General features: G+C 41.3%; 1 protein-coding gene and 1 pseudogene across 1 annotated transcript in view; one reads left to right on the top strand and one right to left on the bottom strand.

Annotated features, from left to right (window-relative positions):
* Positions 1 to 2,944: 2,944 nt before the first annotated feature.
* SGPP2 (sphingosine-1-phosphate phosphatase 2) overlaps positions 2,945 to 24,238 on the bottom strand; it is a 150,204-nt gene continuing 128,910 nt past the window's right edge. Inside the window, exon 5 of the mRNA XM_002749830.6 lies at positions 2,945 to 6,922. Within this exon, the coding sequence (XP_002749876.4) occupies positions 6,371 to 6,922 (552 nt within the window). The 3' untranslated portion in view covers positions 2,945 to 6,370. The remainder of the gene's footprint in view (positions 6,923 to 24,238) is intronic.
* Positions 20,483 to 21,443, top strand: LOC100407440 (ATP synthase peripheral stalk subunit b, mitochondrial-like; annotated as a pseudogene).

The raw sequence follows: 24,238 nt of genomic DNA, 5'->3' as shown, positions 1-24,238 counted from the left end.
GAAAATGTGGAGAAAATCTGCCTGGTTGATGTCAAACCTGAGAGCAAAAGAAATGTTCTGCTTTCCACATGTCATAGCTTTCTGTCAGGAATAAAATATGCCTGTCCCTAAAATAAGCACCTGCTTAGGGCTGGCAAGAAACCAGTTGTGACACACAGAATAAACAGTCACATTTGATGCTAGAAAGGTTCTGAGAAAAAGCCCCATTGGAGATAGGAGGGATTCATTAGAGATATTTTGGCTGTGAGTCTTGGGCAGAACATTTAAGCAAGGATCATTTGGGCGACTGGGACAAATGAAACAAGATAGCCAGACAGAGAGGCACCCCATAAGCAAATCATGTAGGTGAGATGACTTGTGCAAAACACCAGGCACAACACCTGTCACTCAGGGGCCTGGACTGGGGTCTCTACTGAGCCACAGTGGAAAGCGCTCTCTGATCTTCAGGATCCTTCAGCATCTTTTTATTGGTGGCTAATTAGGAAGACTAAAGTGATCTGTGTTTAGTGTGCACTGTGCATAACTGAACCCACTCACAATGACACCCATCAGGTTTCCATGTGACAGAGACACTGCAGACTGGAAGCTCAGGAGGCTTCACTCCTACCTGCGCTCATGGGTACAGGTAGATTATAAGACCCTTGCAGGCATGGGCATTAAGGCAGCACTCAATTGCCATCCTAGCTTGCCCCCAGTGATCTGAGACCATCTTTGTGTATATTAAAGAGGCACTGGCATTTGAACACCTGCATCGGGCAGAATGTGGCTTGCCATAGAAAGAGCCAGGCCAGCAGATATGCCGAGTGTATGTGTTAAAGAACCATTACAGCGGAACTCCTAGCTACATCCTCACTTTGCTTGTTTGTTTTTGCATGCCATACAGACAGGCGTGGAAGAGGAAGAACTATTTTTGGCTTTGTATAGCTCCCCTTCTCATGTGGCTACAGTTTTAAGAATTTAACATTCTCTTCATGGCCCACATTCAACTCTGATTCTCTTAATGTGCATTCTGTAAATAGTCAAGTCTGTACTACAGGTGTGTCTCATTTTAAGAAAACAATGGATACATGGTGTGCACAAAGTCACCCATTAAAGCCTTATGTTTACAGAAATGATGAATCTGAATTTTAACTGAAACCCGTAAGTGCAGTTAAAATTCATGTGAAAAACATCAAAACACATGCAGCTTTGAGGAAAACATCTCTGGTCTAAAATGAGATACGTGTATATTGCTGTTCCACTTGGCTCTCGAGTGGCCTCTTACTAGAGGACGAGGGCTTCATTCACAATCATTAGAGAAAGAGTTGGAGCATTTCGAAGTCCCCTGAAGAGCCAGGATCGTGGTAAAATATTTTTAAAATGAAGTTTCACATGACAAGTTCAGGGCACTGAGCAAAGAGAAGACTGAGGACGGGCATGGGCATGAAGAACACAGAGTGAGGTCCCAGCTGCTGGCCATGGCCGCCAAAAGAGAAACAAGATATGAATGACGCTGCGCGTTCGGAGATGGAACGCTGTGCATTCAGCGGGGGAACGTGCCCAGGCTGACTGGTAAGTACAGTTACCCTTGAACAGGATGGGTTTGAACCGCAGACGTTCAGTGGTATGTGGATTTTCTCCTTTCTCTGCCACCCGTGACACAGTAAGAACAACCCCTCCTCTCCCTCCTCTTGCTCAGCCTCTTCAACGTGAAGATGATGAGGACGAAGACTTTTGTGGTGATCCCCTTCCACTTAATGAAGAAAATAATATATTTTCTCTTCCTTATGGTTTTCTTAACATTTTCTTTTCTCTAGCTAACTTTATTGTAAGAATACCATATATGCCTATAACATATATGCGGCAATCTACTGTGGGTGCTATCAGAAAGGCTTCCCATTGATAGCAGACTATTTGTAGTTAAGTTTTGGGGGAGTCATAAATTTCATGCATTTTTGCTACATAGGAGGTTGCCACCCTACACTTGTTCAAGGGGCAACTGTATTTCAATGAGGAATGATGAAAGGAGTATGTGAAGTTACCTCTGGACGTCACCCCCTCTGGGAGGGGCTGCTTACACTTCCCATCCCTGTGGTTTGGTTCTGCAACGTCTCAGCCCTGTGCTCATCCTTTATTTCACCACCACCACCGTTATTCTTACAATCACCTACATGGTTTGGTTTTTCCTTGTAAGAGCTGGAGGCATTTGGGAAGTGTCTCAGACAAGCTGTTCTCTAGCCATGGAATACCATCTCCTACCGACTTCCTGTCACATTCCCTGTGTGAACCCCATCTGTTCTTTAAACTCCACTCATGCAGTCTCCCCCTCCTCCAAGTTCCCATGTCGTACTTTTCCCTACAGCCATAACCATTTGGCTCTTGAATTGTAATGTCTTCTCTCTCCTGGGAAAACTGCACAGGAATAGGTTGGAGCTTTACATCCCATACATCCTGCTCAAAGTACAAAGAGAGACCTAGGTTTGCCCTTGCAAATAAGGGGCAGTGTCAACCATATGTACCATCTCAAATAGCAAATTTGGGATGCTTAAAGGCAGAGCGCATTATTGCAGTGACGTGAGGTGAATTTGAATTACGGTTGTGCTCATTTGGTTCAGCAGATACGGAACTCATCTCTAAAAACCTTTTACTTACCTTAACTAGCAACACTTACAAGATTTACCTTTCAAAACACAGCGACATTTAACTCCATATAAGGTGAAAGGAGATTCTTTTATATCAGGGACTAGAGGAGGGGATTGAAGGATGCTAGCATGCCACTTCTTTCCTGTTACCACACCCGTGGGCCCTCCAACGCTCACCATCATTTGCACGTGACTGGATTATGACAACCACAGAGAATTCCGTAGCCTGCCACTTAAGTGTTGTCGTCCCCTTCTCAACTCAGGTCCAATGAATTCAGAGAAAAATGTCTACATTAAGAAAAAAATTCAAGGAAACAGAACACTGGCTTTTAAAGCATTTAATAAGTCAAAATCAAATAAAAGTTATTTTAAAAAGAATAAATTTACATATAGCACATAAGCAAGACAGCTGAAGGTCTCTAAAATAGAAACCTGGAGCATATGGCCCCAAAACACCACGTGCTTTGATTATACTCAGGAAGCATGAGTTGCCCATTTGGGTGAGAAAAATCCCATGTTACAGTAAGATCACTGGGCATGTTTTAGAGTAATTCCAGCCACAGCCATATAAGTGTTTTTAATTCAGGGGTGTATTCTACGTTTTCATCTTCTGAATATCTTGTGATGGTGCAGGTTTGAGCAAAACTGGCATGAAATGAGAGGTGTTTTAGATGAAGATTGCAGCTAATCTTTAGATCAAGATGCCTTGGCCCACAGTGGCAGTGGGTTGGGGGTAGAATGGGGACAATTAGGAAAAAGGCATGTCATTTTATCTGGCTCCGGGAAGGGCAGATTAATCCTGAGAGCTTTGGTGTCACAGTTCCCAGAAGCAAGGTTGGCCAGACCATAGGCTTAGGTTGTGGTGAGCTTGACTTATAAATTAATCTCCAAGACACCAGATCAAGAGGGACCGTGAACCTAGACTGAAGCCATACCAGTAGGGGGCGCTCCTTCCCCAGAGAGAAAATCCAGATGTCTTGAAAGGAACCTGAAGCCATAGCCTTTTAAGGGGCATGCAATGGTGTGAGTGAGAGAGGATTTAACCCAGCGAAGTGCTATGTGAGAAAGGAATGGAAGAGGGCTAGCAAGAAAAGAGTTTGAATCAGATAATGCCTTGCTTTCCCCCCAATCAATTTCTGTCTGCTTCTACACCACAGAGCAGGAGGGCTCAAAAACAGAGGTTGGCGTCACAAGTGTATGCTTTTCATTCTCCAGCTGCAGCAATCAGCTACTTTAAAAAGTGACCAACCATGGCCAATCCTGGGCTCAAGCTTTAAAGTGCTGTGGCTGATATATTCATCCTCAACCCAAATTAGGTAAGTGCAGCCTTAAATATATCAATATAGCTGACGTGCCTTCCTATTGTTGGGGGTTAAAACTAGAGACAGCACTAAAAAGTATGCATATATACACACATATATATATATACACACACACATATATATATATGATATGCCAACACCCACTGCTTTGACCATTATCACAATCCCTCCTTTTAAAAGACACAAGTGGGAAAACCTGAACCTTTTGTCAGCTGGCTTCAGACAAGTCAACCACAATTATTTTGTATAGCTACCCACTGTTGCGAACTCTGGCTGGGAAGCTATGAGGATGGAAATACAGAAAAGTGCCTCATCCAGCTGACAGCCACTGCAGTGCAGGTGCAGGTGCGGGCTGAGGGTGCCTGCTTGCTAAGGCCCTTCCCCTGAGTTGTGCTGTAAATACTCGTCAGAGTTTGATGTAAAAGCAGTCAAATGGTAGGTCATCTTGATCTTTGCTTTCTAACTATAATAAACGTGAGAAGAATTTTAAGTAAAAAGAGGATGTTTTGCTAAAAGTTCTTGAGAAATTGGAGTGCTAAGTTAGATACTAATGATCATCCCAACAGTAAGGCCGTAGAATATATTTGAAATCAACAAGAATGTGATTTTTCAGTTTTATCACATTAAAAGCCTCTGTAACTTTCAGGGAAGCTAATATTTTCCAAAGTATATACATGGTAATGATGTGTTGGGTTGATAAAGCATGGGCTTCAGTCTTACAGGCACTGTGCCTCAATAGATACTTTGTTAACTATAGTTACACGAACTTTGAAAAAGTTCTTGATACCTGTTCCTTATTCTTAGGAACTGAAGAGGAAGGGACTCTGATGTCTGCATAATCATCACCTTCCTATGTTAAGAGGACTCACCCTGGTAGGCTTAATGGGTGTTGTATTTGGTTGGCTTGTTTTCCCAACGGATGCTAAAGTTGTTCTTGCATTAATTACCCTTAAAATTGCCAAGAGGTAAGAGGTGGGAAGACAGAAAGGGAGCCTGATTCTATTCAGTAGATGGGAAAATAGATTTACAGAAGGTAACTGTGAAATTGGAGGAGTAATGTCATGGAGGCCTTGTCAGGACCAGGCAGTCAAGGAAACCTATCTGTTGTTTGTCAGGCTCCAGAAAGGATCGAGTTCATCTGTTCTTCTATGGATCCGCTTTCCAGGAGATGCCAGTGTCTTCCAAGTTTTTATGAAAGCAAAAAACTGCTGAAGATGGGCAGAGGGCCTGTCCCAAACCACTAGGAGCAGGAAAGGGTGGGAATCTCAGTGAATCCCAGATATATCCACTTGTGTTGAAGGCTAACACCCAACCTGTTTGGTGAAGTGGGAGCAACCAGCTTGTTTTATGGGTCAGAAGAGTTTAGTAATGGTACCTGGAATCCTGCAAAATGTATATAAATAAGGAAGACCAGATCTCTGTTTCAACAGGAACACCAGGACTCAAGGAAAGCAGGCTCTTCCCCATGACCTCACAGCTCTGCCTCTGCCTTTCATCTGTTCACAGTGAGTTTTTTTTTTTTTTTTTTTTTCCAGAATGGTCTTACCACCCAACCAGGCACCATCTAATTTGATCACAGCAAGGAGGAGGCTGGGCACAGTGGCTCATGCCTGTAATCGTAGCACTTTGGGAGGCTGAGGCAGGTAGATTGCTTGAGCCCAGGAGTTTGAGACATGCCTGGGCAACATGGTAAAACCCTGTCTCTACAAAAATTAGATGGGCATGGTGGTTCATTCTTATAGTCTCAGCTACTCAGGAGGCTGAGGCAGGAGGATCGCTTGAGCCTGGGAAGCAGAGTTTGCAGTGAACTGAGATCGTGCCACTGTACTACAGCCTGGGAAACAGAGGAAGATCCTGTCTCAAACACACAAAACAAAACAAAATCAACACCAAATAAATGATAAGGAAGTCACCCTCTCCAAGGAATGTAGTTTAATATGGTGCCATCCCTTCTCCTGGACCAAGGTTCCCATTTTGGAAATCAGACTCAGCACTAGGCAAGGTTGTAACTGAAAATAAAAGCTCTACCTGCAGCTTCCCAGATCATCCTATCTCTCCTGGCTCTCCAGAACCCAGTGGGGCTCACAGCTACTCCTAAGCCAGGCCACAACTCCCGCTAGCCCATGACTAGGTCCAGAGTTCATGCAACAGAAAGACAGAGGAGCAGGGGCTGGGGTGGGGGTGTGCCTTTCAAGATCTGGATTATGGTTTTTAGCTTGGGTTCAACTGTAGCATAACCACTGCAGACTAATGACACCTATGAGACAATTTTTCCCTTTCACATAGTGGCATCATTTATCTGATAGTAGCAAGACAGCCATATGATTTTTTTGTTTAAGAAAAATGAGTTGTCAAGAATTGCCTACCAATAACTTTCCTATGTCTTGGCTCTCATGTCCGGTGGGCTACTTTTCAACCGTTTGAGACTCAGGGTAATCCCAGAAACCTGTGCAGCATTGGCACAAAGGTTGTAGCGCAGATGCCAACCGATGTGTAGGTAACAAACTTGTAAGGCACTTCGATCTCCAGTCTCCGCCTGGCCTCCTTGTTCCTGGTAACCACCTTGAACCACGAGTATAACACTTGCAGTGAGAGATTTTGGACAAGCTGACGAACCAAGAGGATCAACACAATTCCCACTGTAAATTTGGTCAGAACCAGAACTAACAAGTCGGTGGTGAGCGGTGGGATGTTCTGAATAACAGGGAGAGATTCGGTGGGCTTGGACACAAGGTGGAAGAAATGGTTGATCCAGCAGCCTATGGTCACTCCAGCCCCAGCGGCCATAATGGTGGTGGTGTCCGCCCGGGTTGGGCTGTAGTAATCAGAAACCGGATAATTGTAACACAGAAAGAATGGCACAACTATGACGCACACAGGGAAGAGGGGGCTGGCTGAGTCCAGGCCGTCGATGAGGGTCCAGGCAGGGTAGGTGAGGGCGATGAGGAGCGTGGTGATCAGGACGCCACCCAGCACATCCTTTGGGAAGGAGAGAAAAGAACAGTGTGAACCAATGAGTGTTTCCTTGCATACAGGTCTAATTCTGAGTCAAGTATGGTTAATGTTAATTTCATATTGAAAACACAGTTTTTGCATTGTTTTCTTTTACAGTACATATTCAAAAAAAGTGTAAACTTCTAAAAAGTTGAAGTGAAAATAGGAAAAAATGCTCCCCACAACCATGCTGCTCATGTTTCATATCGTCTTTCACCTTTTTTAACCTTTTGGAATAAATTCTGTATTTGTTTTCTTAATAACTATAATCCCATTGTCCTTCAAACTTATATAAACACAATAAGTATTTTGATGCTTATATCACAAATACTGTCACCGTCTTCACAGAGAGACCACCATTCTTTCTTGGCAGGCAGGAGTTGGGCTGCAGGCTGGCTAGAGGGGGAAGATCACTTCTGGGGGAGCTGAATGCACACAGCAAGCACACTGTTACATAGAGGACATGCTCCTTTGGGGTGGTCTGAGGAGACATTGGATGTGGTGGCACCAAAGCTCTTTTGCATCAGTCTTGGCACTATACTCCGCCTTCAGAGACAGGATTTCAAACAGTGTGCATACAATTTCATGGAGCAGTTGTACCATGATTTATTTAATTAATCCCACTCTTTAGAACATTAAACTTGTTTTCTTCCATCGCCTCCTCCCTTCCTTCCCTGCTTAAAATATCTTCAACTTCTTGATGTCCCACATTTTCCTCTTTCCTTAATCTTCTCTTTGCACAGTGTAATTAATCGATTCTTAGTTTCAATACCTGGAGTTAAGCACTTTCCCTATGTTTGCATGTTTCCATACATTCTTTTTTTCCTATATATAAAATGGAATTCTAAGACTTGTCTTGCTTTTCCTAATAACTTCATTATTTATTTCTCTTGCTTAGTGTCTAATACAATTACTTCTGATTTGGATAAACAATGTGTGAGAATTAGATTTTAGAAACAATCACTAAGGCAACAGCAAATTTCACAAATTAGTGGGCATCCATCCATCCATCCTTCCGGTGGCCGTGGATGAGTGCCTACTGTTTGCCAAACACAGTGCTAGAGCATCCAGGGTGAACCAAACACACGATCCCCACCTGTCCTGGATCTCACAGTCTGGTAAAGAGACAGTTACCATTATTTCAGAGGGAAAGAGGCCAGTGAGGGATCTCGATGGTCCCTTGGAGCTGGAGAGGAGAGGGTGAACACAGGCAGGAACCACTTCACACTTGACACAGGGCCCTGAAGTCCAACCCACGCCGTGAGTACCACATCCTGGGAGCAGCCTGAAATCCTGAGTAGCTCTCACTGGGTAGCAACATGACTGGATTTTCACTTTTAAAAGATTGTCTGACTGCAGTGGGGAGGGTGGACACGGGGAGGAGTGAGGGTAGTGGGAGAGGACTGAGGGTGGATGGGGGAGGAGTGAGGGTGAAGGGAGGAGGGGGGAGGAGGGAAAGTGGGGGGAGGAGTAAGGGTGGAGGGGAGGCGTGATGGTGGTAGTGGAGGAGTGAGGGTGGAGGGGAGGAGTGAGGCAGGGAGGAAGGACAGTGGTGGGGGAGTGAGGGTGGTGGGGGATGAGTGAGGGGAGAGAAATGAGGGAAGAGAAGTTGGGGGAGGACTGAGGGTGGTGGGAGGAGTGAGGGTTGGGAGTGAGAGTGGACGGGGGGGAGGAATGAGGGTGGATGGGGAGGAGTGAGGGTGGTGGGAGGTGAGGGTGGTTGTGGGAGGAGTGAGTGGTAGGGGAGGAGTGAGGGTGTGGGGAAAGTGAGAGTGGATGGGGGATGACTGGGGTGTAGGGGGAATGAGAGTGGTTAGGGGAGGAGTGAGGGTGTGGGGGAGTGAGAGTAGATGGGGAACAAGTGAGGGTACTGGGGAGTGAGAGTGGACGGGGGAGGAGTGAGGGTGATGGGGTGAGGGAGAGCGCCTGCTTCTCAGAGGAAGGCTTGTGTGTCCTCACTGCCTACACCTGGCTCCAGGGCTTCACCAGTGCACACTTCAGTCCAGGTCTGCTATCCCCTCAGGCTTCACGATCTCTGCAGCCTCCGTCCCTGTGGTTTCTTTTCTTGGGCATATGAATATGCACTCATATTGCCTTAATTTGGCAAAAAAAAAAAAAAAGTCCATCATTTAGGCTTCCTGGTTACCAAAATTGAGCCAAACTCTTTGGGTTTTCTACACATGTTGCCTCCAGTTTCTCAACTTCATACGCAGCTGCTCCTAGACTCCCGCACTCGGGATGCACCACTCTGAAAGGCCACTCCCTGGACACTCACAGGCTGTTTCTTCAACATCTAAATCCTCCAGCAACAGCCCCATATTTCTCCTTGGGGATCCATGAGGTTCTGGGAAATTATGAAGTTGAAGCACATGACCTGGGTAGGCCAATCAATGCACTGAATTCCTTTCTTAGAGAGTAGTTGCGGGGGTGGGGATGGGGGTGGGGGGGGTGATCATGTGACCTCGCTGAAACAATCAGAAAGAAGTGTAGGCCTTTTGTTTGGAATTCTTGGAGAGAGATGTTCTTTCTCTTAACGTTGTGCCCTGGGATTTAAACCCTTTACTTATCAGACCTTTAAAATCCAGCTTGTATTAATGCTACCCTGAAATAGTCTGGTTCTTCTGTGACCTCTAAGAAATCTCTTTCTTGGTTTCTTCCATTAAATCTTCCTCTTTCCACATCCTAAATGTGGGCATTTCCACAGATTCTGTCTTCAAGCCCGGCGTGTTTCTCTCGAGTTTGCACAGTTCCCTGGCTTCATCTCTCCCTTCCCTATCAGTCTCAAAATTGAAGCCTGCATTTTTTAATTGAATGCTAAACGTTTCCATCTGGATGTCCTATCAGCTCCCCTAAACCAATTTGTCTAAAATAAGAATCAAAAACCACCAAAAAAAAAAAAAAATGGATAAAAGAAATGAGCAGCTAAAGGAAATATAAATGTCTTTTAAATGTATGAAAATATCCCTAACTCAATACGATATGAAATTAAACTATACCAAGGAGAAATTAAAGCCTATGTTTCTACAAATAATGGTACATGCCTGCTTACAGCAGTTTTATTAATAATAATCAGCCCAAACTGGAAACAATCCCAATGTCCCTGAATGGGTGAATGGGTAAATGAACTGTGATACTCCTCAGCAGTAAAAAGCAACACGCTATGGAGGCGTGCAACAGCTTGGATGAAACCTCCAGGAAATTATGCTGAACTGAAGAAGTCAAGCTCCTAGGGTTACATACTGTACGGTTCTATTTATATCATGTTCTCGAAAAGATAAAACCACAGTGATGGAGAATGGATCAGCACTTGCCTAGGGGTTTTGGGGTGGGGGGAGGTGGTGACTTCAAAGGGATGGCAGGAAGGAGTTTTGAAGATTATACAACCATTCTTCATCGTGGTGGGGTCACTCAGATCGATACATGTGTTAACATTCATGGAGCTTTATGCCAAACTTAAAGTCAATTTTTAAAATAAATTTAAAAATATATTTCAGACACGTAAACCAAAACTAAAAAGCTGATGGGCTTTTCTGTTGCCACTGAATGCCTGCTGCTATCTGCAAAGGCATTGCAGGAATCTTGCTCTGGACCCCAGCAAGGTTCGCAGTATAGCTGATCCCTCCTCCACCTTCCCCCACAAACCGTGCAGAAAATTGACTCCTCATCTGTCCCTGCTGACAGAGATGCAGAGGTTTAACGTTCTGTTAATGAAACTGTAGGGGTGAAATGGGACTCTTTTTCATTAATCATATGGATGCAAAATGGTGTAACATTTGTGGGGAAGAGCCTGTCCATAGCTTTAAAAATTACACATTTATTTATTCTCCAGTCAATCTCATTCTGGGACTTGACCTTAGAGATATAACTGCTCAAGTTTGAAAGAAAATGTTTACAAGTTATCTGTTGTTGTATTGTTTGTAATAGCAACACACTGGAGATAACCCAAGTTCCATCTATAGAGGTCTAGTTAAATTTAATGATGATATAGTCACACAGTGGAATACTATGCAGTTGCAAAAAGAATGAGGATGCTCTGACAAGAAATTTTAAAAAGCAAGGTGCAGGCCAGGTGTGGTGGCTCATGCCTGTAACCCCAGCACTTTGGGATGCCACAAGGGACAGGTGGATCATGAGGTCAGGAGTTTGAGACCAGCCTGACCAACATAGTGAAACCCTATCTCTACTAAAAATACAAAAATTAGCCCGGTGTGGTGGGCACCTGTAGTCCCAGCTACTCAGGAGGCTGAGGCAGGAGAATCACTTGAACCTGGGAGGTGGAGGTTGCAGTGAGCCAAGACCACGCCACTGCACTCCAGCCTGGGTGACAGAGTGAGACTCTGTCACAAAAAAAAAAGCAAGATGCAGAAAAGAGCATACATATATTACCATTTCTGATTTCCATTTTTTAAAGCTGGGCAGATGCGGAGATATCCTTTCACTTGAATACACAGAGGTGCTACTTGGATGACTGGGGACAGTCAGGAAGGAGACTTTTCACAAGATGCCCTGTGTATCTTTTGAACCTTGTATCATGTGAATATATGACCTCTTTTTAAAATGTAAGATAAAATTCAGTCTCTCCTCTTCCAAACAGCATCTGCCTTTCCACTTCCATATGAGTGAGATCTCAGGGGCCATAAGTGTCCACCTCACAGGATGGTGTGATAAAATCTCACCTCCGGAGCTCTGAGGACATTTTGTTTGTATGTTTTTAAAGGCATAAGAATTCTGCATTTTGGGAGGCCGAGGCGGTTGGATCACGAGGTCAAGAGATCGAGACCATCCTGGTCAACGTGGTGAAACCCCATCTCTACTAAAAATACAAAAACTTAGCTGGGCATGGTGGCACGTGCCTGTAATCCCCAGCTACTCAAGGAGGCTGAGGCAGGAGAATTGCCTGAATCCAGGAGGCGGAGGTTGTGGTGAGCCGAGATTGCGCCATTGCACTCCAGCCTGGGTAACGAGCGAAATTCCGTCTCAAAAAAAAAAAAAAAAAAATTCTGAGGGAAGGAGGAGAGCCAGGTGCAATGAGCTTCACTCTGCAAACAACCTCTCCTCTCTCATGCGGGACAGAAGATTCTGCCATTCAGATCTTCTCCCAGGTAGCTCCACTGGACTCCAGCCTGAGCCCTAATAAAGCCTGGAAGATAAAAACAGTCACTTTACCTAAATCTACAAAGCACAGAGCTAAAGAATGCTGCTTTGAGACTCCCCTAGCAGAGGGACCTCTGAAAGGAAGAATCCTTTCTTCCTCACACTTCTAGGCCAAGCTGCACTGATGGTTATTTCAGTAGCAAACATTATCAAATTTTAGTGCACACTGGAATCTCCTAGGAAAATGTTAAAATGCAGATTCAGCGTACTGTCCTCCGATTCTGATCAGAAGTGTGGCCCAGGAGCCTACATTTTAACACCACAAGGTAATTCTGATTGTCATGAGTCTAAATAGAAAACTCGGAAATGCTAGCGTAGAGGTTTACAAAGGCTTCTGTGACATGGGTTTCATTAGCCCATCATCCCACGTTTTCTCTTGCTTTCCCATTTGAACTTTCTGCTCTACTTAAATAAGTGTATTTGCTTTTCCCAAATATACCTAATACAATTTTAGGGTAAAAATTTTGCACTTGTTTTATGTACAGCTCACTTTAACCACCTCTATCAAGATCTTATTGGTGCTTCTAAGACTAAATTTAAAAGCTACTTCTTTTTTTTTTTTTTTGAGACGGAGTTTCGCTCTTGTTACCCAGGCTGGAGTGCAATGGCACAATCTTGGCTCACCGCAACCTCCGCCCCCTGGGTTCAGGCAATTCTCCTGCCTCAGCCTCCTGAGTAGCTGGGATTACAGGCACGCGCCACCGTGCCCAGCTAATTTTTTGTAATTTTTAGTAGAGACGGGGTTTCACCGTGTTGACCAGGATGGTCTCGATCTCCCGACCTCATGATCCACCCACCTCGGCCTCCCAAAGTGCTGGGATTACAGGCTTGAGCCACCGTGCCCGGCCAAAAGCTACTTCTTTTCCAAACTATCTTCTGTATTAACACAGTCAGAAACAGCCTTTCTCTCGCCTTCTCCCTGAACTGAATGTGAAGGCACTTGCTGGGTGTTACTTCAAAAGCCCTTCCTTGCATTACCTTTTGCTCTCATTGTATGTGTTTCCTGCTTTTCCTCTAAGTTGATTATAGGGTCTGATCAGCAAAGCCAGGGTCTTTGCATTATTCCACAAAGCTCCTAGCCGAGTGCTGAACACGTAGCAGACATTGAATTATAGGAATTGGGACACTGGAATGCCTTTCTCCTTTTGTTTCTTTCTTTTTTAAAAAAAATGTTTTATTTCCATAGATTATTGGGGAACAGGTGGTGGTTGGTCACATGAATAAGTTCTTCAGTGGTGATTTGTGAGATTCTGGTGCACCCACCACCTGAGCAATATACACTGCACCAATTTGTAGTCTTTCATCTCCTACCCCCTTCCCATCCTTTCCCCGAGTCCCCAGAGTCCTTTGTGTCATTCAAAACCTCAATGCAATACCACTTTACTCCTGCAAAAATGGCCATAATCAAAAAAATAAAAAAATAATAGATGTTGGCTTGGATGCAGTGAACAGGAAACACTTCTACACTGCTGGTGGGAATGTAAACTAGTACAACCACTATGGAAAACAGTTTGGAGAGATTCCTTCAAGAACTAAAAGTAGAACTGTCATTTGATCCAGCAACCCCACTACTGGGTATCTACCCAGAGGGAAAAAAGTCATTACACGAGAAAGGTATTTGCACACGGATGTTTCTAGCAGCACAATTCGCAATTGCAAAAATGTGGAACCAACCCAAATGCCCATCAGTCAACTAGTGGATAAAGAAATTGTGGTATATATATATAATGGAATGCTACTCAGCCATAAAAAGAAATGAACTAATGGCACTCTCAGCAACCTGGATGAGATTGGAGACATTATCCTAAGTGAAGTAACTCAGGAATGGAAAATTGAACATTGGATGTTCTCACTCAGAAGTGGCAGGTAAGCAATGAGGATGCAAGGGCATAAGAATGGAATGCCTTTCTCTCATCCCAAGTACTTATAATACTTAGTACCCACTGTTTCAATAGGTAAATAAAAATTTGTCTTTCTTTCCTCTGTCTTCCTTTGTAACTGCTGATTTGTAACCAAATTCTCAGACATCTGGTGGGAATATTTTTTGTAAAATGAATTCTGTTCATCGTCAGTGCATCAGGAGACTATTTTTGGTTCACAGCCCCAGCATTTGAGGCAAAAGTAATTGAAGTCGATATGGCTGTTGGTGAGATTTTCAGCCATAAAAGGTGATATGGTAATAAAAACATGTAGGTATTTTTGTAAGGAAAATACTTGAACTATAGCTAATAAGCTTTCTAGTATAAGGCTCTAAATTTCTTATAATGAAATTACTCCAAACGATTTCTAAAAATAAAGACTGTAAATACTTGAAAATTTGAAAACAACTGTTTATGTTGGTTTCTTTTAAGCTACCAAATTCACAGAAATTATGAAAGCTCACAAAATATCCATCTCTGAACTGGATTTGTTGTTTTTATTTTTTGCATATTCCAAGTTAGGAGGTGACTTCTTTGGAGCTGCACAGTATGTGAGGCCAGAGGAAAAATGGTTCACAATTCTGCAGCACAGCAAAGTCAAGCTGTAGGGCAGACGACTGTGTAACAGAAGACCAAAAATGGGGATAACTGTCCTGAACAGGTGGATTTGAGGGATGGGGAGAAGAGAAGAGAGAAACGAGTGTAGGTGGTTGATAGGGAACATGTGAAATACCTGGAAGACAGGTAAAGAGAACGGTGCAAAAGGTGTGATAAGGGAAAGACATAAGAGCAAAAATGAAGAGAATAAATATCTTTACTTTGTAAAGAACAAATTTAAAACTCCTTCCCATAGAGAAATATAACTAGACTACAAGGTATACAAAATATACAACATATTCAAACACGTAGACCCAGTGATTCCATTCATAGGAATTTATTGTAAGAAAATAATCAGAGAAGATAATCAGGCTTCTCGTGAAGTATATAGGGATGATTCTTTTTGGGTTATTTTAGCTCATGCCATTTAAGTCCAAAAAGTCCACATGATCCATTACAGAAACATCAGAAAGCACAAACGAGCAAAAATTGCGTAAAGAATGGAACATACGTCATAATAAGAATCTAGAAAGATAAATTAAGCACATTATTCTGTTTACACCAAAAATGAGATAAAGACTATGCTGTTTTCTTATTTAATAATATAGCAGGAACATTTTCCATTTGCAAAGACAAATTTCTGCAACCCTATTTTTTATGGTTTCAAGGTAACCATAAATGAGATGTTTTAAAAAGAATACAAGCTTTGCAGAATAGATGATCCTAATTTTATATAAATATGTGCTTATAAGCATGGATAAAATATCAGAGAAATAAAAATGTTAGGAGTAATTTCTTCTCTGTGTTGGGATATCATAGATGACTATTATCTTCTCTACACTTTGGTATTTTCCAAATTTTCTAGAGTCAATATCTGTTGTTTTTATTATAATAAAATGAAATCAAGGAGAAAAAATCAGAATGTGAAAATCAGAATTTTTTTAAAAACAGACTAAAGTTGAAATGTTTATAATTTTCATATCATGCCAAAAAATAAAATCTATATGATAATCAACATACCATTCCTTCATGATCCAAGTAACTTTTAAAATAAAGGCATGCAAGATGTGTTTCCAGCCTTACCCCATAGCCTTGTTTGAAATATAGTCAACCTTTAATTCAGTTTACCATCCAAGGTTTACATGTAGCCTTTTAAATTATTTGGGAAAAAAAAAATCATTACACAAAACTAACACTTTCCAAAGTTCAAATGCAGAAAGTTCTAAATCCCTTTGATTTTTCAACCTATTCTCATTTTCAGTTATAAAACTCGATATTTAGGTAAAAGTTTGAATTTTATTATATCTTATTGTAGGAAACAATAATAGAGGCAGACAAGCTCCAGTGTTTAGAAAAGAATGCTGATAGAGCTACCCCAAGCATCAGAACAAATTTTACTAAATGCTTATATAAACACATAAAATAGAGTGTTTTCATTCTTAGCCAAACGGAAACACCCCTCCTTTTGGTAAACATCTCTGGGTATCTCAACAGCAGACTAACCCTGAAAACTTCCAGCATTTGTGAATTCTGACGCTACATCACATTCCCATATGCGGTTTCCTGGGAAGCATTTACATTCTATCTCCAAACATCTTCACTGAAGAATGCTATTAAACAGGCCAACACAACAAGGTTAGCCAGAGAGAAAGAAGGGGAGAGAACAAACCCATTCAGTCAATTGTTGGGAAAGAATGCATTCAGATCTTGGAACTATTTATGCTGAGAACTCTATGATTCTGGCATCTTCCCCTCTGCCAGGTCCCCTGCTGAGAATGTGAAGGGCCTTCTCTGCCCTTGGCTGCCTTCACAGAGTGAGCTGAAGCCAGGAGCAGAGTAAAAGCCAAGGCCCACTTCTTTGCAGATGCTGTGAATGCTTTGAATGCAAGCAGACGCTGACATTAACACAAAATGGAACAAACCAAAACACCTCAGTAATTCTAGAACATCACTTTTAGTTATAGATCGGCTAACGTTTCCTAGTTAACAGCCTCAGAATACTTATTCTTTTCTATGCTAGCTCAAAATTAATTCAATTCCTGGGAATAATGCAGATGAGATTCAATAGCAGCCAAATGACGAGGAGGAGGCGACATTATTCATGAATATGAATATAAATGATTACAGAGAGAAACCTACATGTAATTAGCATATGTATAGGGGAGAAAAGTGAATGCATAAGTTCAAAAATATTAATTTCCTATTGAAAGCACATCACCGTCCATAGGGATCAGTCAAAAGCAGGAAGCTGATTTACCTTGCCATGTGGAATGAGCAAAAGCAGTAGAAATCACCTGATGCGAATGGGTCTTTGAGTGGGCACTCTGTCACTGAAAGCTTGTGCTTTCCATGTCATGACTGTCCTCTGAGCCACCTTAGATATCCTAGCATTGTTACAAGTCTAGAACTAAAAATCACTAGGTGTGGAAATCTCTGGTAATACAGAGAAGGCTTTGAAAAAGACTGGAAACTGACTGAGGCTCAGGAATAACTACATGAGGTAGAAAAAAGTATGTCAATTTGCACCTTCTGTAATTTGAGAAGAAATGCCCGCTTGGAAAGTGAGCATACTTAAATCTTCAGTTGAAATTGACATTTTTAACAAAAGATGGTTTTCTGTAAGTGTGCTAAGAAAAATCATACAAAAGGTGAACAGAAGGTAAAACCCGATTTCTATGTCATTCGGGGGCAAAGCCCATCCCAGGATTATAAAAGCGAAAGTACTTTGTTCAACTTATTGTTTACTATTGATTAATGAGTTCAGACTTAATGAAATGAGAGGTTAGCTGGTAGATTCTTGTCTGGGTGAAAGGAAAGTAATTTCGGTTTGGTGGAAATGAAACCTGTAGGTTACAGTTTGTTGCCCTGTAGGACAGTAACTCTGTAGGACATATAACTAGTTTTGTATATAACCTAATAATCTCAATGTAATATTTCTTTATTAGATTGTCTATAGATATTTACTAGTTCCTTCATTAAATCTTACTGGTACTTTCATTAATAGATTTAATAAAATCTTTGACACATATTCATTTTATATTTGGAAGGGAGTTATGATTTTACCATTCAAAAAGTATACCCTGGCAAGTAGATTGTTATTTCAGTGTTTATTATATGACTAAATATTTATAAAGAAAATTATGTTAGATTATTGAATATGTATACTGCATGTAAAAACAAGTGCAATTTTAATTTTGCTTTCCTTTGTATATTCTCTTTAAATGATACTGGTTTGCTAAAAGGTAAATAAGGCAAGTATTGTTTTTCCATGTGATAATATGATAATATAATGTATAATTTGCATACTTTGTATGATATCGATATCACTGGAAAAGTATTTGAGTATACAATATATTTCTCAACTTTATTTCATATCAGGCATGATTTAGGATATAATCACTTGCTTGTCTTGACTTCACAGAATCTAACAAGTCCAAACAGAAGTCTTCATGAAACAGACAAAATTTCCCCACCCATAATTCACATGAATACGAACAGTTCTAGTTATAATGAATCACAGGATTTGGCAGGTCAATAGGATTGTGACATTAGAACAAACAAGCCTCCAGACAGGTTATAACATCGTCTTTGACAACTGCCAAGCAAGCAGCTTGCAGGAATGACAAGCCTTGGGAAGGGCAACCTGCTAGAAGACACAAAGACACTGTCAAACATTCTAGTAATTTTGCTCAAATCTGGGTGGGCAGAGGGGCCTCTGGGCAACAAGACAACAGAAGAGTTATGTTCGATGCAGTATAATTGTTAAACAGGCCCATGCAGGTTGAAGCTTCATTGGCATCGTCACCATATTTTCTGGGATGTGCATCTAGACTGTTTCAGTGCATTTCAAACTGTATATTGCATTCAGATCTCCCGGGAAGTCCGTTAAAATGCAGCTTCTAATTTAGTAGGTCTGGTAAGGGCCTGAGAGTCTGCATTTCTGACAAACTCCCAGGAGATGCTGAGGTTGCTGGTCAGAGGATTCACCTTGCTAAATCACAGAGGCCAATGTGAGCTCTTCATGCTAAAGGGGGCATGTCAGGGCTTCTGGCATGCCTTTTTTTTTTTTTCTTTTGCCACACATGTAAAAGAATAAAAACATCTGAATTATATTAGTGCTGTTGTTGTCTTTGAAAGTCCTAGAGTGATATTGCAATATATAATACATAACCACAAAGAGGCACAAGAAAAAGATCTGGAAATTCTTTGTAGACCTGGAGACGTGGGTGTTCACACACAGAGGAAAGTGAATCTATCCCAGCCTTTTGTCACTGACCTTGGGGAATGTTGCTTTAGCTATTGAGTCATGGCTCCTGTGCAAAAGCACAGCTCCCTGGGGAAATATTTTGTATCCCTTCTACCTAATAGGAACTAGAGATTACTGAGGATTTTTTAAATGTTGGTCGTTTTTTGCAGATTGTTCCAGTGAAGTCAAATGTGGCCATGTTCTTTTTTTGATGAGGCTGGACAATCTCATTTACAGAGATTGTGACATCCTTGTTATTAAATATGTTTCAAGTGAGCAGAAGGTTAAGCCATTTAATTTTATTACAATGGAGAAGTGACATCCAAGGTGCAATGAGGTACAAGATTGTGGTGCTTGGGTGACCTTTTGCTTTTGTAAATGTGGTGAAAGCCAAGGATTATGGTGTTGAAATCCAACCATGCCATAGGCCTATGCACACGAATTAATCTTATGCAGGTTGTCAGGGCTTTAAAAAATCAAATAAATCATAGCCCTTACAGGAAATCCTGTGTGCATTTAAACATATGATATATGACATGTTTATTTCCTTTCCCAAGTGAGCATGTTTCAAGGAACATTCCCACAGACATACGTAAACACAGACCTCAGCAGTGTTTTGAGATTAAAATGAAGTTCCAGACCTTTAGCTAATTTTCAGAGCATAGCTGCAAGCTGGCTACTTTGCTCTTCTACATCTGCTGTATCCAATCAGCATTCATCAAATCACCAACAGGATATATTTTGGTAACAGACCAGTTCTCAGGCAGTTTTACGACTGTGATGGATAAACAATCCATTTGCCCTTTTGTGACAACTGGAATCTGCTGTTTCTCTTGACAGGCTACTTGGCCCGGCTCAACTCTAAACTCTTTAAGGTGGAATTTCCATTTTGAAACAGCCACCACACAGAAGGGAAGGATAGATATTAATTCTTTGGAGAACTTGGTTCCCTTTTCCAATTGTATTTGGGAGGTAGGATTGCAATTAACACAACGTTAAGAGAAATTCTGCAAATCAATGGTTTGAGAGTTTTAAAATCGATTCCTAAACAAAAACAGACAAAAGACATAAGCTCTTTGAAGGACAGGCGTGATGGCTCAAGCCAATAATCCAAGCACTTTGGGAGGCTGAGGAGTGGATGGATTACCTGAGGTCAAGAATTTGAGACCAACCTGACCAACATGGTGAAAGCCTGTCTCTACTAAAAATACAAAAATTAGCCAGGCGTGGTGGCACATGTCTGTTAATTCTAGCTACTCAGGAAGCTGAGGCAGGAGAAGCGCTTGAACCTGGGAGGAGGAGGTTGTAGTGAGCCAAGATTGTGCCACTACACTCCATCCTAGGCAACAAAGTGAGGCCCTCCTCAAAAAAATAAAAAATAAAAAAGACATAAGGTCTTTGAAACCCGTGTACTTGTTTGATTGCCGAAGTTCACATTAAGCATTGTTCTTCTATTTTTAAAAGAGAAAAAAAGACATAGAGCAAAAAAAGAAATCCTAAGAAATGCAAGTACCAGTGGAAGAAGAAGAGTTATTTTTCATCACAATAAAGTCTAAAATCTTTCCTCTCTTCCAGGAAATCCTCATGTCAATAATAATAGAGCTCAAATGATCTTGCTCCTTCCCTGACAGATTCTCCTATCAGGGGTCACAGTAACGCTAAAATTGCTGTCTGGAACTTCGCTGACCATGCTGTCCCGGGTGGTACTTTCTGCTGCCGCCACAGCGGCCCCCTCTCTGAAGAATGCAGCCTTCCTAGGTCCGGGGCCATGGCAGGAGGATCACTGGAGCCCAAGAGTTCAAAACTAGTCTGGGCAGCATGGGTATTGCAAGCAACAAGGACCTTTCACACAGAGCAGCCACAGCTTGCCCCTGTACCACCTCTTCCTGAATATGGAGGAAAAGTTCGTCATGGACTGATCCCTGAGGAATTCTTTCAGTATCTTTATCCTACAACTGGTGTAACAGGACCCTGTGTGCTTGGAACTGGGCTTATCTTGTATGCCTTATCCAAAGAAATATATGTGATTACCGGAGAGGCCATCACTGGCCTAGCAGTAATAGGGTTATACATCTTTGGAGTTAAAAAATTTGGTCCTTCTGTTGCAGCATTTGCTGATAAACTCAATGAGCAAAAACTTGCCCAACTGGAAGAGGCAAAGCAGGCTTCCATCAAACAAATCCAGGATGCAGTTGATATGGAGAAGGCACAGCAGGCACTGGTTCAGAAGCGCCACTACCTTTTTGATGTGCAGAGGAATAACATTGCTCTGGCTTTGGAGGTTACTTACCGGGAATGACTGCATAGGGTATATAAGGAAGTAAAGAATCGCCTGGACTATCAATATCTGTGCAGAACATGATGCGTCGAAAGGAACAAGAGCACATGATAAATTGGGTGGAGAAGCACGTGGTGCAGAGCATCTCTGCACAGCAGGAAAAGGAGACAATTGCCAAGTGCATTGCTGACCTAAAGCTGCTGGCAAAGAAGGCTCAAGCACAGCCAGTTATGTAAATGTATCTATTCCAGTTGAGACAGCTAGAACGTTGACTGACTAAATGGAAACAAGTCTATTTGACAAAATCTTTCTGTATTGGTGTCTACTGAAGTTATGGTTTACCTCTCCTAAAAATGAAAAGTTTGTTTTAAATAGTGAGAGAACGAAATCTCTGTCGGCCAGTCAACTATTTCTCATCCTTCTTACTCTGCATTTGAGTTATTCTATGATCACTTCTGTATAAGCAGTTTGCCTTTATAAAAACTTGCTGCCTGACTGAAGATTACCACGTTATACTTTAAATTTGTAATTAATTCTACCATCTTGCAATAAACTGACAATTGAATGACATGAGGTTTTTCAAGTTGTATAAGTCTCTGAAATACTCAGCTTTTGTCATATAGGTAAAAATTAAAGATGTCATTGAACTACTGTCTTGTTTATGAGACCATCCAGTGGTGAATTATTTCTGGCTGATAGGAGATAATGTAAAGCTTTGTAGTATTCTTAAAATAACTAAATGGAATATTGTATATAAAAAAAATAATAATAGAGCTCAAATAATTACTTGTTCAGTCATTCAATAGCTATTATGTGCTTTTATTTTTCATTAGCTATTACTTACTGAGAAATAGACATAGACAGGAGGAGAATAAGAATACTCTCTGTCCATTAAATAAAAATACCTTTATTATTTTATAACAACAAGCCAGGCCCACTACTAAAAATGCATTTCAGAGTCCTTTGTCCATAACTAATGCCCCAAACACACTCACAATTTGACAACAGTGGCACCATACTGTAAAAGCTGTTCTGTAACTTGCTTTTTAAAAAATAATAATATGTCACAGGCACCTTTCCAAAATCATAGAGCTATATTAGAGTCGGCCTTCAAAATCCATGGGCTCTATGGATTCTGCTTCTGTGGATTCAACCAATCTTGAATCAAAAATATTTGAAAGAAAAAATGGATGGTTGTAACTGCACTGAACATATACAGACTTTTTTTCTTGTCATTATTCCCTAAACAATAAAGCATAACAACTATTTACATAGAATTTACATATTAGGAACCGTAAATAATCTAGAGATGATTTAAAATGTATGGGAGGATAGGCATTGATTATATGCAAATACTGTGACATTTTATATAAGGGAATTGAGCATCTGTAGATTTTCATAACCATGGAGAGTTCTGGAACCAGTCTCCCACCTATACCAAGGGAAAAGTTATATATATATTTTATTATTATTATTATTCATTATACTTTAAGTTCTAGGGTGCATGTGCAGATCTTGTAGGATTGTTGTATAGATGCACACATGCCATGGTGGTTTGCTGCCTCCATCCCCCCATCACCTACATCAGGCATTTCTCCCACTGTTATTCCTCCTCAACCTCCCGACACCCTGCAATCCCTCCCCTAGCCCCTCACCCCCCAACAGACCCCAGTGTGTGATGTTTCCCTCCCTGTGTCCATGTGTTCACATTGTTCAACACCTGCTTATGAGTGAGAACATGTGGTGTTCGGTTTTCTGTTATTGTGTCAGTTTGCTGAGAATGATGGTTTCCAGCCTCATCCATGTCCTGCAAAGGACATGAACTCATCCTTTTTTATGGCTGCATAGTATTCCATGGCACATATGTGCCACATTTTCTTTATCCAGTCTATTATTGATGGACATTTGTTGGTTCCAGGTCTTTGCTATTGTAAAGAGTGCCACAATGAACATATGTGTGCATGTGTCTTTATAGTAGAATGATTTATAATCCTTTGGTTATATATCCAGTAATGAGATTGCTGGGTCAAATGATATTTCTATTTCTATATCCTTGAGGAATCACCACACTGTCTTCTACAATGGTTGAACTAATTTGCACTCCCACCAATGGTATAAAGGTGTTCCTATTTCTCCACATCCTCTCCAGCATCTGTCTCCAGATTTTTTAATGATAGCCATTCTAACTGGTGTAAGATGGTATCTCAGTGTGGTTTTAATTTGCATTTCTCAAATGACCAGTGATCATGAGCATTTTTTCATGTTTGTTGGTCACATAAATGTCTTCTTTTGAAAAGTATCTGTTCATGTCCTTTGCCCACTTTTTGATGGGGTAATTTTTTTCTTGCAAATCTGCTTTAGTTCTTTGCAGATTCTGGATATTAGCCCTGTGTCAGATGGGTAGATTGCAAATTTTTTTTTCTATTCTATTGGTTGCTAGTTCACTCTAATTATTGTTTCTCTTGCTGTGCAGAAGCTCTTAAGTTAAATTAGATTTCATTTGTCTATTTTGGCTTTTGTTGCCATTGCTTTTGGTGTTTTAGTCATGAAGTCTTTGCCTATGCCTATGTCCTCAATGGTATTGCCTAAGTTTTCTTCTAGGGTTTTTATGGTGTTAGGTCTATGTTTAAATCTTTAATACATCTGGAGTTAATTTTTGTGTAAGGTGTCAGGAAGAGGTCCAGTTTCAGCTTTCTGCACATGGCTAGCCAGGGGAAAACTATATTTAAAGACCTGTATAATATTTCACTCTATGGACATACCACGCTTTATATGACAAGATCTGATTGATGGATATTAAATTATCCATTTTTCTTTCTTTTTGTTCCACTAGTGGGACAGACTAACAATAATTTAGAGGCTTACAAATAAAAATGAAGTACAGGCACGTGCCAAGATTTTCCTAAATGTCATAACAGTGATCATGCTGGCAGAAATTTGAATTTATATTTTCCCAAGGGGCCAAAGAAACAATGTTTTATTTTCCTATTTTATTTATTTATTTTTTTGGAGACAGAGTCTCGCTCTATCCCCCCGCAGGAGTGAAATGGCATAATGTCGGCTCACTGCAACCTCTGCCTCCTGGGTTTAAGTGATTTTCATGCCTC

This window comes from Callithrix jacchus, chromosome 6 (genome assembly GCF_049354715.1).
Source record: "Callithrix jacchus isolate 240 chromosome 6, calJac240_pri, whole genome shotgun sequence".
Lineage (NCBI taxonomy): Eukaryota > Metazoa > Chordata > Mammalia > Primates > Cebidae > Callithrix > Callithrix jacchus.
This window is presented reverse-complemented; position numbering and strand designations above follow the sequence as displayed.